Consider the following 18,911-nt stretch of genomic DNA (forward strand, 5'->3'; position numbering starts at 1 on the left):
TGGTGGTGGTGTAATGGTATGGGGGATGTTTTCTTGGCACACTTTAGGCCCTTTAGTGCCAATTGGGCATCGTTTAAATGCCACGGCCTACCTGAGCATTGTTTCTGACCATGTCCATCCCTTTATGAGCACCATGTACCCATCCTCTGATGGCTACTTCCAGCAGGATAATGCACCATGTCACAAAGGTCGAATAATTTCAAATTGGTTTCTTGAACATGACAATGAGTTCACTGTACTAAACTGGCCCCCACAGTCACCAGATCTCAACCCAATAGAGCATCTTTGGGATGTGGTGGAACGGGAGCTTCATGCCCTGGATGTGCATCCCACAAATCTCCATCAACTGCAAGATGCTATCCTATCAATATGGGCCAACATTTCTAAAGAATGCTTTCAGCACCTTGTTGAATCAATGCCATGTAGAATTAAGGCAGTTCTGAAGGCGAAAGGGGGTCAAACACAGTATTAGTATGGTGTTCCTAATAATCCTTTAGGTGAGTGTATATGTATATATATGTGTACTGGTAAGTATGCTTCTCTGGCAGGGCTCTGGTCTGTTATTAAGCCCCACATACAGTCTTTTAGCCCAAAGTGTGGCAGTTCTGAATGCAGTCACTTAGGCTGGACACAGGCTCTGGTTGCTCAGGGGGTTGGTGGCTGTGCTGGGGTTAGGGGCAGGAGATGATCCTCAATAAAAGCTGTGGAATTTATAGTTAGGCTGTTGACCTCAGTTATTATATTAAAATAGTGTATTCCTCACATTACTCTTCTTTAGAACCTGTGGGTGAGGTACAACTGAGATTAATCTTGCAGAATACTCTTTATTCCTGTTTTCTCTGAATGTTTCTGATACTCTGGTGGTACCCTTCCTGTCGCGTCTCCCAGCTCAGCCCAGGACCAAATCTGTATCTCCATGAATGAGACCTAGACTCCCAATAGAGAGGGCAGGAATAAGATTGAACTGATCAAATGTTAAGGTCTGGTTTCACAGACCCAGATTAGCACTAGTCCTAAACTACCCAATGTTATTTTACATTAGGTCATCCTGGAGGTAATCTAGGTCTGTGAAACCATCTGTAAATTGTATCCTACTGGCCCATACTCGTATGAGTATTATTAAACCAGTACAAAGACTGTAAATGTGGTCTATACACTGGATTTTAAAAAATATATTATTTGGCTGAGCCATTCATTCAAGGAAACTGCTGCTCAGAACTACAGCTGCATTATATGCAGTAATATAATTTACCCAGTTTACGATGTAGAGTGCTTTAATAAAACATTATAAAAATGCTTTAAATTGGGCGGTAGAAATACTTGTACAAGAGTTATTAACTGAAAATGATTAATTGACTTGCATTATTCATGTCTTTTGGTAAACAAGTTAGAACACCCTGGATAAGGGCTTCTGCTAAGAATGAAATAACACCGGTAGTCAAACTATAACTATAGCTCCAGTTCAGGCTATTACCACAGGAAGGCGCCCTCGAGCTGCTGATGACGTGGAAAGACTGGGGGAGGAAAAAAATGATGGCGGCGTCCATGACAGAGCAGGGAGACGCGACAGGAAGGGTACCACCGGAGAGCTACGACGTCCCTGGTTCCATGGAAAACAGCATTCCGGATTATGTGGCCGAGCTGGTGAAGAATGAGATCGGCGGCGACGTGAAGTCTCTCCGCAGAGTGAGTGGGTTGCTGGAGAGATTGACTGCGGAGAACAGACAGCTGGAGGAGCAGGTGAGAGAATGGGGATAGTTTTAAGACTATCCCTGACAAGGTGGCTTTAACGGAATTTGAAAATAGTGTGTAGATCTATGTAAATAACAATAATGTTTAATAATAGCAAAATTCTTATTATTAATAATAATAATAGTAATAGTAATGGCCCCCTTTGTAACACACGATCAGGGACTTAAGTATAAGATTAAAAAGCGGTCCTTTTATCCGGTTATGACTGAACTGAAAATAATCTTAAAAAACTAAAATAATTCTGGTTTTGTAGGTAATGTGGTAATAGTATTGCGCATTTAGACATTGTTTTCCTCATATTTATTGGATGTGCACAAAGTACATTATAATGTATAATAGTTGCACTATTAACAATAACCTAAAATAAGTATGTATATGTAAAGATGTCATGAAAGAATAATGTACAAATCGAATACATGCGAGTTGTTTTTCCTTACACTAAAATTGGGTTAATTTGATTAACTAATCAATGGTTCTAAGTATGTAACGTCATGAGAGCAGAGGACATGTGTCTGTATATTGGGTTACAGACTTACAGTCTCCTTCATATGCAATATATTTTGTTCTTACTGATTCTAGAGGGGTGTACTACGAAGCGAGGTAACTGGCTTATCCAGGTAACTTCAGGAGTAACTTTGTGACGTCGGGAATAACTTCCCGATTAACACGTACTACGAAAGGTGGATACATTTTACCCGAGGTAGTCTGTCATGGCAATTTACGCTGCATGTCTAAACTGCTCCGAGCAGGTTATGTTCGTGGTTAACTTGATGTTACCCTATATAAGCACCGCCGCTCCGCCCACAATCTTGTCGAGAAAAATGCTGCCACATTTGGAAGACCCAATCGACATTGTCTCACGGATTGTGAGAGGCTCACTCCGCAGGGCGAGGATGTTTAGAGACCGTGCAACTCCTCTATCTTACCACGATTATGTTCTATATAAAAGATATCGATTCTAATCTGAGGGTATTCAGTATCTTTGCCGCCTTCTAGGTCCAGGCCAATGTCCAATGTCACTCACCGGAGTAATGCCCTCACTGTTGAACAGACAGTGTGCTTTGCGATATTTTGCCAGCGGACACTTAATGTATTCCATCGGTGATGCTGAAAATCTGAGCAAGAATACTGTATGCCGTGCAGTTCACAAGGTGGTACTTGCTCTCACTAAACTGCTGGATGCATTTGTTGTGTTCCTTATTCCATATTCTTGGAGATAGTCAACATGGGTTTAGACGAGGCAGATCGTGTCTTACTAATTTATTTAAAAAAAATTAACATGCAACTGCAGCTGTAGATCACGTGAAAGCATATGATATAATATACTTAGATTTTCAGAAAGCTTTTGATAAGGTTCCACACCAAAGACTGATCCTCAAATTGGAAGCTGTAGGCATTCAGGGTAACGTAAGTAGATGGATTATGAACTGGTTGATGTATAGGAAACAGGGTGTCGATTAGAGGAGTCACTTCTAACTGAAGTGAGGTTGTTAGTGGAGTTCCACAGGGATCAGTACTAGGGCCTTTGCTTTTTCTAATCTATATTAATGATCTGGACTCTGGGATAGTTAGCAAATTTGTCAAATTTGCAGATGATACTAAAATAGGTGGCTCAGCAGATACAATCTCGGCAGCACAGGCTATTCAAAGGGACTTAGATAACATTCAGTTGTGGGCCGACACCTGGCAGATGAAATTCAATGTGGACAAGTGCAAGGTAATACCCACAGGTAACAAAAATATCCACTATAATTACACTATGGGAGGAATAGAACTAGATGAAGTATCGCATGAGAAAGACCTAGGAGTCTATGTGGACTCCTCACTTTCTCCAACCAAACAGTGTGGGGAAGCAATAAAAAAGGCAAACAGAATGCTAGGGTATATTGTCAAAAGTGTAGAATTTAAAACAAGGGAAGTAATGTTAAGACTGTACAATGCACTAGTTAGACCTCATCTGGAATACTGTGTACAGTTCTGGGCACCACACTTCAAGAAGGATATTGGTGCTCTAGAGGCAGTTCAGAGGAGAACAACCAGACTTATTCCAGGTCTGAAGGGAATGTCCTACTCAGAGAGACTGAGGGAACTGAACGTTTTCACTCTGGAACAGAGGAGACTACATGGGGACTCGATCCAAGTCTTCAAAATCATGAAGGGCATCGACCACATCAAACCAGAGGAACTTTTCCAGATCAGCAGGGACACACGCACCCTGGGACACAAATGGAAATTGGGCTTCAAGGCATTCAAAACAGAAAACAGGAGACACTTCTTTACACAGAGAGTAGTCACATCTGGAACAAACTCCCCAACAATGTGGTAGATGCTGAAAATTTGGGAACATTTAAAAATAGACTGGATAGGATCCTTGGATCACTTAGTTATTAATGGACACCAATCGAGCACGATGGGTCGAAAGGCCTCCTCTCGTTTGTAAACTTTCTTATGGTCATTTAAGCGTTCTAAAGATCAAAGACGATTTTATGCGATCACAGGTAATTCGCAATATAAAAATACTTGGTCTATTTTTAATATGCATAGGCTGGGCCTATATACAGAACACATTCTTTTTTTATATGAATCCCGAGGTTGATTGGTGAGATTGACTGTACGCATATCCCCATTAGAGTGGCCCTGGGAGAACATGAGGCGGATTAGGTGAATAGGAAGTCATTTCACAGCATCAATGCTCAGGTATTTGATAATATAGTATTTGATCTGACATGTAGGCTAGCCTGCATTATTTTGTCCTTAAAATTTCTACTTATATTCAAGACAATTAAAGACACATTAGGTGGTGATTTTCATACAATGGTAGTATGTTAAAATGGCCTGAAATCCTGTGTCAGATGACATGTGATCACCATTTAATGGTGACCAGTCTGGAGGCTAGGTGGCCTGGGTCTGCATGATTAACGCATTTTTCGGGAATCCACTCTTGGTCAGAGATTTGAACAAGGTAAGACAACCACCACCCTATATTTCACACAGTAACACAAGGGTCAGGATAGAGATGACATTTGGGGTCATGAAAGTACGCTTTGCTTGCCTGCAAGGCTTACGGGTCCGTCTGGAGCGTGCATGTGAGGTGGTGGCAGCATGTGTGGTGCTCCATAACATTGCCACTATTAGAAAAGGAAGAGTACCATGCCAGCTGCCGATGCCACCAGATGTAGTGGACCCAGTGACGTTGGATCACCCAACAAGAAGAGCCGTCAGAGAGGCCATCACATATCAGTTTTTCCACCAATAGGAAAAGACACATTCAATTTTTTTTTTTTGATTTTTGTATTTATTTATTGGCATTCTCCCTTTCCTAAAAATTAAAAGAAAAAAGTTACAGATGGTAGAAACATATTGATCAAAGAATGGTCAATGTATAGCAATACCTTCTTGTCATGTTCCAGTTTTTCGATTTCCAATTTAAGTTTCTTTATTTGTAGCCTTTTTTCTGGCAGTCGAGCTCAAGCATACGCTTATAAAGCGACCGCACGTTGTCAGATCCGGCCTGCAGAGCAAAACACATTGAGAGAATGAACATGACATGCAGGATTCAGCATCATTAGTGTTACATATTGTCAGTATGAATAATCCTTTTAATAGCAAAGGAAAAGCTGGAGCAGATCAATATTATCCTTCTCAACTGTACATAAGACAGGCATGTGAACTACATAAAATTACTTTAAACTGCGCAATCAAAACAATTGATATGATATTACCCTTTATGTACAGGGTGGCCATCGAGCTGCCACCAGGGACAGAAGTGACTGCCCCCTCGACCCCCTCCATTATGGACCTTCCTCTATTGTTAGCCAGTGCCAGCTCCTCTGCCTGTGAAAATGTAGCAGGAGGTGGCCCTCCTCCAGTTTTCACTATCTCTGCCTTTTTTCTGTTTGCTGTGAACACATGAATAGGCTATTATAAATGTAGGCTACACATCACATTTGTACTGTGTATCAATGATGAGAACTATTAATACACACCACTTGATAGAATATTTTTTATATTTCATCCTGACTTTTTGCCAGGTGCGCTTTCCACTGGGGTTGCAGCTGAAATGATTGTTAGAATGAAGTTATTCTTGACACATTAGCATTAAATTCATACAGGTAGCCCTACAACCTAGGTGCTTCAGGGAGTGGATCTTAATTCATTAACAGTGAGTAACGGGTCAATTTCAGAGATGTAGCACATGTGTAGGCTATAATTGAAGTATCCCAATTGTTTTCACATATTTAGATAGATTATTTTATGTGTCCTTACATCTCAATCATATTACAAATAAGAAATCTGTAAGACAGAATATAGAACATTTGAGAAGAACACTGTTCTTATGAATTTACTCTGTCTGCAATGTGCTGCCAACAAGCCACCCTGGCTCTGTTGGCCACCATGGTTTGGATTTAGACGTTAACCTTTCTTTAAACTCCTATATCCTGACATTATCAACATGCATTCATCCGGGGAAAAATACAGAGCACGAGCCATTTTGCACAAACTCCGCCCCTTTTACAACTAACCGACACCTTAATCACTGTTGTAGTACCGTTTAACACCAATTTAGGCAATCAGAATTTGTCAACCCTGACTTTCCTTGATAACCCTGAGTTAAATCTGAGTAGGTTAAACTCCCTTCATAGTACACCCCTCAGGGTGTAACCATTTGTTTTGTGAACTCTGCTTAAACAAGACAAATATTCAGGTTGTGTCTATGATTGACCTGGACACTATTGTTGTTCTCATTCATACCTTGCGATACCTTGCCCTTGTATCCAGATATACCTGTCCACTTGATAAACTTTGCCAGCAATCAATGCATTTGTATTGCCTTTTTTTATCATTGTGCTGATCAAACTCATACACAGTGAAATAATCTCTCACCAGTGTTTTAGATACTGGAATTAGAATTGCAATTGAAATATTTTATTAATCCCAACTTTGCTTGTCATACAACTGGAATTGCCAAATAAATAATTGAAAAGAAAACAAACTGATGTAAAAATCAGATGGACCGATAATGTTTTTCCACGATACACAAAATATTCTAAATTTTTGTGGTATTTAAATAGTAACAATCAATGTAGTAGAGAACAAACTGGGACTTAAGTCTCCTCCAGATCAGTCTTAAAGTTAAGACCAAATTCAATTTCATTAAGACTAACTTGAATATGACTGTAGTCCAGAGTTACAACTTAAGACAGGGGACTAGGACATACTCTCTTAACAATCGAGATGACAGAAAAATATTGTAAATTATGAGTATAGCACTGCAAGTCAATATTAAAAAGCATTCATGCATTTGGTTTCTTAAATGTTCTACTGTATAACTTGCTTAAAAACAAAGATCACTCCCCTATATTTTACCTGCATAGGTTAATCTAAGTGGTTATTATTTAATGTTACATATATTTATTTAATTTAACATAAAAATTCAAAATATTTAACAAAAGTTAAAATACGTCATTTAATACTAATCTCCATCCCCTCTCAACTTCTCTCGCCCACTCTCTCTCTTACACTAACACTCCTACACTCACCCTCTTCTCCCCTGCAGGTGCTGTCAGTGTGCAGTGCAGTGCCGGTGCGTGTGGCAGAGGCATTGGCAGGGGCGGAGGGAGCCTGGATAAAGCTGCGGGGGCTGCTGGGCCAGGAGAGGGCTCTGTCCAACATGCTGCAGCAGCATCTGCAGGGGGCGCAGCACTGGGCTGACCAGCTGGATCCTCTGTTGGACCAACTGACCCTCACACACACTCACCTCCTCTACCTGCGCTGCCTGGCACGCATCGAGGATCTCAGGTGATTGGGGGCAGGGGGAGGCAATTAAGGAAAGTGAGGAAGGGACCAAGGTAGAGGAGAGGGAAACTATAATCCCCTCCCTTTCCACTCTCCCCCTCTCCCCATGCAGTGACAGTATCCAGCAATTCCTGATGACCAGCAGTGTGTGGGAGGCAGCAGGGGCTCTGAGCCAGCTGGCTGCGCTGGACCTGGGGTTGCGTGACTCTGGCTGCTCCCACTTGTGTGCCTTCCTTAGAGATACCCTGCAGTTCTGGCACCGCATCCTGAGGGACAGGCTGGCCAGGTCTGCGTGTGTCTCTGTTATGGTCTGTCAGACTGTGTGTTTCTCGTAATGTGTTTTTCTCACTGTCCTGTCTCTCAGACAGACTCTTTGTCAGAGTCTCCCTGCCTCTGTCTGTGTGCCTTGGTATTTTATGCATATTTAAATAAAAGGCTGGGAGTTAAACATACCTTCTCCCGCTCTCCACCTCACAATTTTCCTCTCTTTCTCTCTCTCAGTGATTTTGAGGAAGTGTTGACGCAGCTGCATTGGCCTTTCATATCTCCCCCTACTTCTCTGGAGCCCCCTGCCAACGCTCCAGAGCTCTACAGTCAGCTGGAGCTGCTGATCACTCAGCTGCTGTCCCTGCAGGCCTCATATCCTTTGATAACACTGAGAAACTGCAACAGAGACACGGGGAAACTGGCACTTACTCAGTGATACACAATAACACTGAAACATATATGCACTGATGCTCTGACACTTTGACACTCTGACAGACTGAGACGTTAAGACACTGAGACACTGTCCATGCAGATCTTGTATCATTTACCCTGGAGAATTACACAGTGTGAGGCTGATACTAACACTAACATACACTGAGATTCTGAATATCCAAATACCTACACAAACTCCTTCACGAGAACTTTCTCTCTCTGGTTAACTGTATTATTTTCCTTAATCCCCATCTCAGTGATGATTTGGTGTCAGAGGCAAAGCAGCTGCCCCTCCAGCCAGGGCTGCCCCCTGCCCCCCCACTTCCCCTGCCTGTGCAAATCATGCTGCAGCCCCTCAGCAAGAGGTTCAGATACCACTTTACCGGTAGCCGGCAGACCAACACACTGAGCAAGGTCAGAGACACGGACACACACACACAGAAAGGCAGAGAGACACGCACATTAAGAACACAAGAATGTTTACAAACGAGAGGAGGCCATTCGACCCATCGTGCTCGATTGGTGTCCATTAGTAACTAAGTGATGCAAGGATCCTATCCAGTCTGTTTATAAGTGTTTCCAAATGTTCAGCGTCAACCACATCATGGGGTAGTTTGTTCCAGATTGTGACAACTCTCTGTGTGAAGAAGTGTCTCCTGTGAAGCCCAATTTCCATTTGTGTCCCCTGGTCCGTGTCCCTGTATTTCTGAAAAAGCTCATCTGGCTTGATGTGGTCAATCCCTTTCATGATTTTGAAGACTTGAATCAAGTCCCCATGTAGTCTCCTCTGTTTCAGGGTGTAAAGGTTCAGTTCCCTCAATCTCTCCAAGTAGGACATTCCCTTCAATCCTGGAATGCCATTAAAGTATTTTACGGTGATTAAATGTTGTTTTATTGTCGACGTACAAGTGTGGTCTCAAGATAAATGACAAGTTGCATATTATACTATGGTGTATGGTATACAGAATACCAGGTATATATTGTGTGCCTTAGCTCAATTAAATGCTTTTTGATTGCAATGCTCCATACTTAGGTCTCTTGCTATTTATTTTAATGCATCAATTTATCGAATTACCATTTGTAATCATTATTTTCTATTTTTCTAATTAGTCAAAGTGCAATTTCTTGATTTCTTAATGATGAACTCTACTAGTATAGCTTTAGAGACTGTAGGGACTTTTAGGTTAGAGCAGTTGAATTAAAAAAAAAAGTTGCAAAAAAAAACACAGGGCACAATATGTAACATTTACACACTATGTCACTTACTATAAAGACAAAAACACACTGCATATATATTGTACTGCAGGCTATATGTATCCTGTAAAGCACAAAGGCTTATATTGATTGATGGGGAAAAATGTAGTATAATACATACACACACAGTACTGTGCAAAAGTTTTAGGCAGGTGTGAAACAATGCTGTAAAATAAGAATGCTTTCAAAAATAGACATGCTAATAGATTATACTTATCAATTAACAAAATGCAAGGTGAGTGAACAGAAGACAAATATACATCAAATCAATATTTGGTGTGACCACCCTTTGCCTTCAAAACAGCATCAATTCTTCTAGGTACACTTGCACACAGTTTTTGAAGGAACTCGGCAGCTAGGTTGGCCAAAACATCTTGGAGAACTAACCACAGTTCTGTGGATTTAGGCAGCCTCAGTTGCTTCTCTCTCTATGTAATCCACAAACTCGATCATGTTGAGATCAGGGCTCTGTGTGGGCCATACCATCACTTCCAGGACTGTTTGTTCTTCTTTATGCTGAAGATAGTTCTATGTTTGGGGTCATTGTCATGCTGCAGAATACATTTGGGGCCAATCAGATGCGTCCCTGATGGTATTGCATGATGGATAAGTATCTGCCTGTACTTCTCAGCATTTAGGAGACCATTAATTCTGACCAAATCCCCAACTCCATTTGCAGACATGCAGTCCCAAACTTGCAAGGAACATCCACCATGCTTCACTGTTGCCTGCAGACACACATTCGTGTACCGCTCTACAGCCCTTTGGTGAACAAACTGCCTTCTGCTACAGCCAAATATTTCAGATTTTGACTCATCAGTCCAGAGCACCTGCTGCCATTTTTCTGCACCCCAGTTCCTACGTTTTCATGCATAGTTCAGTCGCTTGGCCTTGTTGCCACATCTGAGGTATGGCTTTTTGGCTGCAAGTCTTCCATGAAGGCCACTTCTGACCAGACTTCTCCGGACAGTAGATAGGTGTACCAGGGTCCCACTGTTTTCTGCCAATTCTAAGCTTATGGCACTTCTGGACATATTCCGATTGCGAAGGGAAGTAAGCATGACGTGTCTTTCATCTGCTGCAGCAAGTTTCCTTGGCCGACCACTGCATCTATGGTTCTCAACAATGCCCGTTTCTTTGTGCTTCTTCAAAAGAGCTTGGACAGCACATCTGGAAACCCCTGTCTGCCTTGAAATTTCTGCCTGGGAGAGACCTTGCTGATGCAGTATAACTACCTTGTGTTATGTTGCTGTGCTCAGTCTTGCTATGGTGAATGACTTTTGAGGGGAAACTCTCTTCAGCAACCTCACCTTGTAAGCTGAGTTTGGCTGTTCCTCACCCAGTTTTATTCCTCCTACTCAGCTGTTTCTGTTTCAGGTAATAATTGTGTTTCAACCTACATATTGAATTGATGATCATTAGCACCTGTTTGGTATAATTGTTTAATCATACACCTGACTATATGCCTACAAAATCCCTGACTTTGTGCAAGTGTACCTAGAAGAATTGATGCTGTTTTGAAGGCAAAGGGTGGTCACACCAAATATGGATTTGATTTAGATTTTTCTTCTGTTCACTCACTTTGCATTTTGTTAATTGATACATATAATCCATTAACATGTCTATTTTTGAAAGCATTCTTATTTTACAGCATTTTTCACACCTACCTAAAACTTTTGCACAGTTCTGTATCTATGTGTGTGTGTGTGTGTGTATATATATATATATATATATATATATAAAGCCATGATATACTCTTGTTGTGGATGAATGCTGAAGCAGACTACTGCAGTAATAAAACTCTCTCCATCTCTTCCTTCCTCCAGCCTGAGTGGTACCTGACTCAGGTCCTGATGTGGATGGGGAATCACTCTGCCTTCATGGAGCTGAAGATCCAGCCCATTCTGGACCGGGCCGGCATCAAAATCAATGCACGGGTACAACTGACTGACTGCTGGACTGATGCACTGACTGACTACTCACTGACTGACTGGCTGATCCATTTAACGTATGAGTGACTGAAGCCCAGAACACACCAGCGCGCCATGTTGCTTTGCTTCTAATTTGACAAGCCGCAGACAGTGCCACACCAATGCGTCTCCCAAGCCTCAAAAGGTAATGATAGCGATCACATTATGCACACAAATAAAACAATCAAATTACAGAAATATATTGTACAACATAAATGTCTTGGGAAAACTCCACTGAATCATCAACAGAAGAGGAAGAGGTGGAGGAAGAAGATGAAGAGATTTTGTTAATTAAGTCAGGGAATCCCTTGCCTAGCATTTGCAGTTGATGAAGGATATAAGACTTGCTTCAACACTGTATGAACTGTTCCATGACAGATTAGCACTGCGAGACAAGGTATTGTTTAATTAAATATTGAATATACTGGTGTAACAGTGCTCAGTAATTTTTTTTCTTTGTACTGAACAAATGCTCTTCACCGCATTATGTCTAAAAAAGCAAACGTCTTGCTTTGATTTGTATAAGAAAAAAGTATTTTTAATGTTCTAAAAATAAAGAACATTTTCATTAGTTTAATAAGCATTTTTTGTATGAGTGTGCTTTATGACCTGTTTTCTACAGGACCCATCTCCCATTTAAAACAAATCTCCCAGTCAATCTGGGATTATAGAGTTTATATAGGCTAAAGTATAAACTCTGACAAGTGGGGAGACCGGAGATGCATTATTTGTATTAATTATAGGCTATAGCCTATAGGGATCAAATTCCTTCCCTAATATGAAGGAGACCTTGGATACAAAACGCATAGGAAACAGGTGATTAATGTTATTATTACTATGCGATGCCCCACAAATTGAAGCAACGTGATGCCCTGGTGTGTCTGCGTCCATAGACCTCCATTACTTTAAATATAGACTTTAGGTGACGCAATGTGTCATAGGCTTGACTGAAATACTACCTGCCTGACTGACTTACTGTCTAATCAACTAATTGACTGAATCCCTGCCTGTGCCTGCAGGTAGAGTTGTTCCGGGGGCTGCTGTCCCTGGCACTGGAGAAGCTGTCTAGCGATACCCGTCGACTGCTGTTCGATGACGCTCTATTTTGCCACCTGGTGGACGAGGTGCTGCAGTTCGAGCGTGAGCTGCGTGGGACCCAAGCCTACCCCCCTGCCTTGCCTGGGGCACTGCACGTGCTGCTGGAGCACACTGTCTTCCAGAAGTGGCTCACCGTTGAGAGGAAGTGTGAGTCATCCAGTGACCTGTGGCAGAGAAGGGGTACAGTGCCTTTGCGAAAGTATTCACCCCCTTGGCATTTTTCCTATTTTGTTGCCTTACAACCTGGAATTAAAATTGATGTTTTGGGGGTTTGTATCATTTGATTTTCATAACATGCCTACCTCTTTGAAGATGCAAAATATTTTTTATTGTGAAACAAACAAGAAATAAGATGAAAAAAAACAGAAAACTTGAGCTGGGATACCTATTCACACCCCCCAGAGCCACCTTTTGCAGCAATTACAGCTGCAAGTCCCTTGGGGTATGTTTCTATAAGCTTGGCACATCTAGCCACTGGGATTTTTGCCCATTCTTCAAGGCAAAACTGCTCCAGCTCCTTCAAGGTGGATGGGTTCCACTGGTGTACAGCAATCTTTAAGTCATACCACAGATTCTCAATTGGATTGAGGTCTGGGCTTTGACTAGGTCATTCCAAGACATTTTAATGTTTCCCCTTAAACTACTCAAGTGTTACTTTAGCAGTATGCTTAGGGTCATTGTCCTGCTGGAAGGTGAACCTCAGTCCTAGTCTCAAATCTCTGTAAGACTGAAACAGGTTTCCCTCAAGACTTTCCCTGTATATAGCACCATCCATCATTCCTTCAGTTCTGACTAGTTTCTCAGTCCCTGCCAATGAAAAACATCCCCACATGGATCACCCCAGAGGGTGATGAGAGGTGTTGGGTTTGCGCCAGACATAGCGTTTTCCTTGATGGCCAAAAAGCTCAGTTTTAGTCTCATCTGACCAGAGTACCTTCTTCCATATGTAAGGGGAGTCTCCCATTTGCCTTTTGGCAAACAGCAAACATTTTTTTCTTTAAGCAATGGCTTTTTTCTGGCCACTCTTCCATAAAGCCCAGCTCTCTGGAGTGTAACAGCTTAAAGTGGTCCTATGGACAGATACTCCAATCTCCGCTGTGGAATTTTGCAGTTCCTTCGGGATTATCTTTGGTCTCTTTGTTGCCTCTGATTAATTCCCTCCTTGCCTGGTCCGTGAGTTTTGGTGGGTGGCCCTCTCTTGGCAGGTTTGTTGTGGTGCCATGTTCTTTCCATTTTTCAATAATGGATTTAATGGTGCTCCGTGGGATGTTCAAAGTTTAGGATATTTTTTTTATAACCCAACCCTGATCTGTACTTCTCCACAACTTTGTCCCTGACCTGTTTGGCGAGCTCCTTGGTCTTCATGGTGCCGCTTGCTTGGTGGTGCCCCTTGCTCAGTGGTGTTGCAGACTCTAGGACCTTTCAGAACAGGTGTATATTTACTGAGATCATGTGACAGATCATGTGAAACACAGGTGGACTTTATTTCATTATGTGACTTCTGAAGGTAATTGGTTGCACCAGATCTTATTTAGGAGTTTTATAGCAAAGGGGGTGAAGACATACATGTACCACTTTTCCGTTTTTAATTTTTTAGAATTTTTGAAAACATGTTATTTTTTTCATATCATTTCATCAATTTGGACTATTGTGTGTATGTCCATTACATGAAATCCAAATAAAAATCCATTTAAATTACAGGTTGTAATGCAACAAAATAGGAAAAATGCCAAGGCGGGTGAATACTTTCACAAGGCACTGTACTGTGTTTTAATTAATGTGTTAAAGACCATGTTGCAACAAGTGTGTTTTGTTATATTTATTGTTTATTTCTTAGCAGACACCCTTATCCAGGGCAACTTACAAAATATAAGAAAAATACAAAATGCAATTATACAGTACATTTCAAAACATGATGCAATTTACAAATTCCAATTTACACAAGTGTATAAGGAATATACAGTAAACAATACAAGTCCTACATCCTACATTGTAAAAGCTAATAAGTGCAGACAGAATGTGCAGTCATCGTTAAGAGCTAAGGGAAAAGGGGCATATGAGAAATTAAAACAAACAATACGAGTACTGGTAATGCATAGCAAGAAGTATGACAAAACATTGTATAAGTACAATTTTACAGGAGAATAAGCTTCTAAATTACAAATAATGTCTGAAGAGATCCCATCTTGAGTAATCACTGGAAAGAGGTCAGGGACTCATATTGTTATTATTATAATATAAAGTTATGTCCATAAATATTTGGACAAAGACACAATTTTAATCATTGTGGCTATGTACACCACCACAATGGATATGAAAAGAAACAGTCAAAGGATTTGCAACCAAGTATTGAAACTCATAATTTAATTCATGATTATGTTAGTTTGTCCAAATACTTTTGAGCCTCTAAAATTGGGGGGGACCACATATAAAAATGGGTGTAATTCCTACACCGTTCACCCAGTTTGGATGTAACTACCCTCAAATTAAAGATGAACGTCTACACTTAAAGAACATCTTGATTGTTTCCTTTCAAATCCATTGTGGTGGCGTACAGAGCCAAAATTATGACAATTGTGTCACTGTCCAAATATTTATGGTCCTAACTGTATGTGTGTGTTATAGACACAGTTCTAACCAGTGTGTCTTGGCAGTGGCTCTGGAAAAGGTGGATGCCCTGCTGACCGCAGAAGGAGCGTGGTCATCTCAGTACCGTGACATCGCTGATGTGGATGAGCTGAAGGTGCCGGACTGTGCAGAGACATTCATGACCCTGCTGCTGGTCATCACAGGTACTGACTGATTACTCACTGACTGACAGCTCATTGACTGACTGCCTCACTGCCACACTACCAGACAGATTGCTTCTGTGACTGACTGTCTCATTACTGGAGTGCTTGGCTCTGCCACTGCCTTTCTCACTGACTTACTGCTTCACTGCCTCTCTTACTTTGTGAGTAGATGCTTCACTGGCTGAGTTATTTCCTGCCCTGAATGTCCTTTATACCCCCATCCAGACCGGTACCGCTTATTGCCCTGCCCGCGATCCCAGCTTAGTTTCCTGGCACTGCAGAGGGAGCTAGTGGACGATTTCCGGATCCGCCTGACCCAGGTGATGAAAGAGGAGAGTCGTAATCCATTGGGCCAACGCTACTGTGCTGTACTCAACGCTGCTCACTACACCAGCACTGTGCTTGCAGACTGGGCAGACAATGTGGTAAGAACTCACAGACACCCAGGCTGTATTCAAAACCACATACTACCATACTACACGTACTACATACCAACATTTCAGTTGTATGCAGCATGCATATTAGACATAGTATATGAATTAGTAGTATGGTAAAAGTACCCGCATTAATTGCTACATTTGTCTGTCTGTCTTTATCTCCATTATACCAACACTGCACTCACAGAGCCAAAAACACACAAACATTTATAATACTCTGTGTGTGTTTATCAGTCTCCATCTCTTTCTTTTCCTGCCTCTCATTCTATCTCTTGTTCTCTCCCCATCCATATGTAAGGCATTTAGAAATCTAACCTTGTTTCCCCTGTCTCACCTCTCTCCCTCTTTGCCCTTCCTCTCAGTTCTTCCTGCAGCTGCAGCAGGCAGCAGTGGCTGAGGGGGAGGAGGTGCTGGGGCAGCTGGGCATTGCAGAGGCAGGGCGTCTGGCCTCTCTGGAGGGATCGGTTTTCGATGGGCTACTGGGGCTGCTGGAGCGCCTGCGAGGAGACATGTTGGCACGTCTGTTGGACGCCATCATGAGGGACATCAGAGACAAGGCCCAGCCCTACTGCAGAGACAGGTCAAAACAGTGAGAGACCGTCTAAGTGTCTGTTTAGCGGTCCCCAAGTGGCTCTCAGACTCGGTCTCTGTCTGTCCGTCCACAGGTGGTTGTCTCTGCCCTCCCAGTTGGACCAGGCCACCATGTCTCTGTCCAGCTCGGCATGTCCCATGATGCTTTGTTTCCGCGACCATCTGCTCCAGCTGCAGCAGCTACTCTGTCTGCCACTGTTCCAGAGTTGCTGGCAGGGCCTGGCTGAGAGACTGGATCTCTTCATATACCAGGAGGTGAGGGGGAAGAGAAAGGGAAGAGAGGGGAAAGAGAGGTAAGACTTAGCATATGAAGAGGGGTATAAGAGAGCTGATGGGGGATAGAGAAGAAGGGAAAGAAGGGGCATGGTGAAAAGGAGAGGAGGGGAGGAGGGAGAAGATATGGGGGGGAGCAGTGAAGAATATGGAGGGAGTGGGATCTTAAAGAGAAAGTAATTATCCTTGCTCTCTCAGGTGATTCTCTCCAATCACTTTAATGAGGGCGGTGCATCACAGCTACAATTTGACATGACCCGGAACCTGTTCCCTCTGTTTGGACACTACTGCAAGAGACCAGAAAACTACTTCAAACAGTAAGTCTTGAGTAACAACATATACACTGACAGGACTGCAAGGGACTAGAGAAGTACTCCAAACAATAAATGGGCATAATACACAGAAAGTGACATACTTACACTCTCATTGATACACACTGGCATGACTGCAAGAGACCAGAGAACTGCAACAGAGGTCTCAGTAGGTAACTCACATGCTACTTTGAACAGTGTTCTTCTCTGGTTCAGTATGTATTGTGCTTTATCTGTGTCTCAGTGTGAAGCAGGACTCAATAATTAGTGCAATGTCTGTGTGTGTCTCTCTCTGTATCTCAGTGTGAAGGAGGCCTGTCTTGTGCTGTGTCTCACTGTGGGTTCATCTCTGCTGTTGCGTGATGTGCTGCAGCAACAGGTCAGCGCTGACTCCAGGCAGCCGTCAGCAGTGGCAGCCCTGAACGAGCTGGGTGTGTTCCGCCTGTCACCAGGAGACGTGCTGATCCTACTCAACCTGCGCACACACTGGCCTGGGCAATAACCATGGCAACACCTGGCCCCAGCATCAGTTTCCATGGTGACCACTGTCTTAGGCATTACCCATGGAAACAACTGGCCATGGCCCAAGCAGCAACTGCACCAACCACTAACCCTTTCGTTAACCACGGCATAATTTGACATGAGAAGAATCCTCAGGCAACAACAACAACTGGCCCAGTTGTAACTATAGTAAGGTTCAATAAGTGAGCAGGCCAGCCACACTGTTCTATTAATTGAAAGCTGCCATTCAAACATCAATTGTAAATACAAAATAAATAATTATCCCATTCAGACCTGTGTCTGTGTGCTATGGTTTGTGGACTTCATGTGATATTTAATTGTATTTTTGTGAGTTCAGGGTTGTACATACAGTAGCTAACAGAACACTTCATATTGTGTTTATCAGCAATTGGCTCTATTAGGTAAGATAGCAGGGTCTGATTTAGATTTGAAATTTAAACCCATACATATTTTGCCATGAAGCAACACTGTGTATCTTTGAATGATTATCAACTGATAACAGTATTAAGTCACAAGACTTATAACCTAACATCTTGGAGTTAAATCCACTTGCATGAACAACAATGACGAGCAAAACAAAAACAAAACCTGCATAACAGTTCAATAAATAAATAAATCCCTGGTGTCTGTCTTCCAAAGGAATATGCACAGTATAGCGAGTCCCATAACGTATCAGAATAACACAAATAGTTTTTCAAATTGATCCAAGTAAATACCAAAAGCAGTATTCCCAGTTCCAATCTCCAAGTCATCCACCTCAAATCCACTCCCAACCTGGTCAAGTAGACTAATCTTACACTTAACTCCTACACTTCAACTTCATCATCCAAACAAGAAAAATACAGAAAATTACTATTTCAGCCAGAGAGGAAAAATTTAAATAAGCGATCCCCTCCATGGGTTATAACCTATGTACTTGTAATCATAATATATATTAAAGCAAGCAAAACTAAAAAACACTGCTTTGTCTTTTTGGTTAGTACGGTCATAAATAACTTCATACAATGTGCTGCCTTCCTCAGTCAGAGAAGTATCCTTGGAGTCACCCTTGACCCTGCTCTGTCCTACTCCCCTACTCTAGATCTAAACTCATACACGCACTTGCCGATTCTTCCTGAGTAACAAATACAGGATTTAACCCTTCCTCATCTACTACTCAACTCAGCTCTTTGTCCAGACCCTAGTACTCTCCAACATGGAGCACCTAAGTGGTGGAACAACTTACCCACCGAGGTCAGGGCCACACAGTTCCTGGCTGCCTTCCATTGTCTGCTCAAAACTCACCTGTTCAGCCTGTCCCTTTTATACATATACATAGGCATGGACAGTCTAGACTGCATAGCCAATCACCTAACACCCTGCAGATAGACAGATGTTTTGCCATGGACTGCACACTTTCAAGGCACAGCACTGTGA

The 18,911-nt window shown here is 42.2% G+C and overlaps 1 protein-coding gene and 1 pseudogene across 3 annotated transcripts; one reads left to right on the forward strand and one right to left on the reverse strand.

Annotated features, from left to right (window-relative positions):
• LOC136749050 (putative nuclease HARBI1) overlaps positions 1 to 18,911 on the reverse strand; it is a 470,787-nt pseudogene that overhangs the window by 381,082 nt on the left and 70,794 nt on the right.
• rint1 (RAD50 interactor 1) lies at positions 1,503 to 17,765 on the forward strand. 3 transcript variants are annotated; one of them, XM_066705513.1, is made up of 13 exons: positions 1,503 to 1,740; positions 7,310 to 7,551; positions 7,661 to 7,834; positions 8,050 to 8,187; positions 8,505 to 8,661; positions 11,328 to 11,438; positions 12,491 to 12,716; positions 15,224 to 15,361; positions 15,587 to 15,786; positions 16,161 to 16,378; positions 16,464 to 16,644; positions 16,861 to 16,979; positions 17,277 to 17,765. In XM_066705513.1, the coding sequence occupies exons 1-13, from the start codon at positions 1,531 to 1,533 to the stop codon at positions 17,473 to 17,475; spliced, it is 2,313 nt and encodes a 770-aa protein (XP_066561610.1). In that variant the 5' UTR covers positions 1,503 to 1,530; the 3' UTR covers positions 17,476 to 17,765. The 3 variants fall into 3 exon arrangements, with proteins under 3 accessions (XP_066561610.1, XP_066561611.1, XP_066561612.1); XM_066705514.1 differs by having other exon boundaries at positions 17,347 to 17,765; XM_066705515.1 differs by lacking the exon at positions 17,277 to 17,765 and having other exon boundaries at positions 16,464 to 16,682.

This window comes from Amia ocellicauda, chromosome 5 (genome assembly GCF_036373705.1).
Source record: "Amia ocellicauda isolate fAmiCal2 chromosome 5, fAmiCal2.hap1, whole genome shotgun sequence".
NCBI lineage: Eukaryota > Metazoa > Chordata > Actinopteri > Amiiformes > Amiidae > Amia > Amia ocellicauda.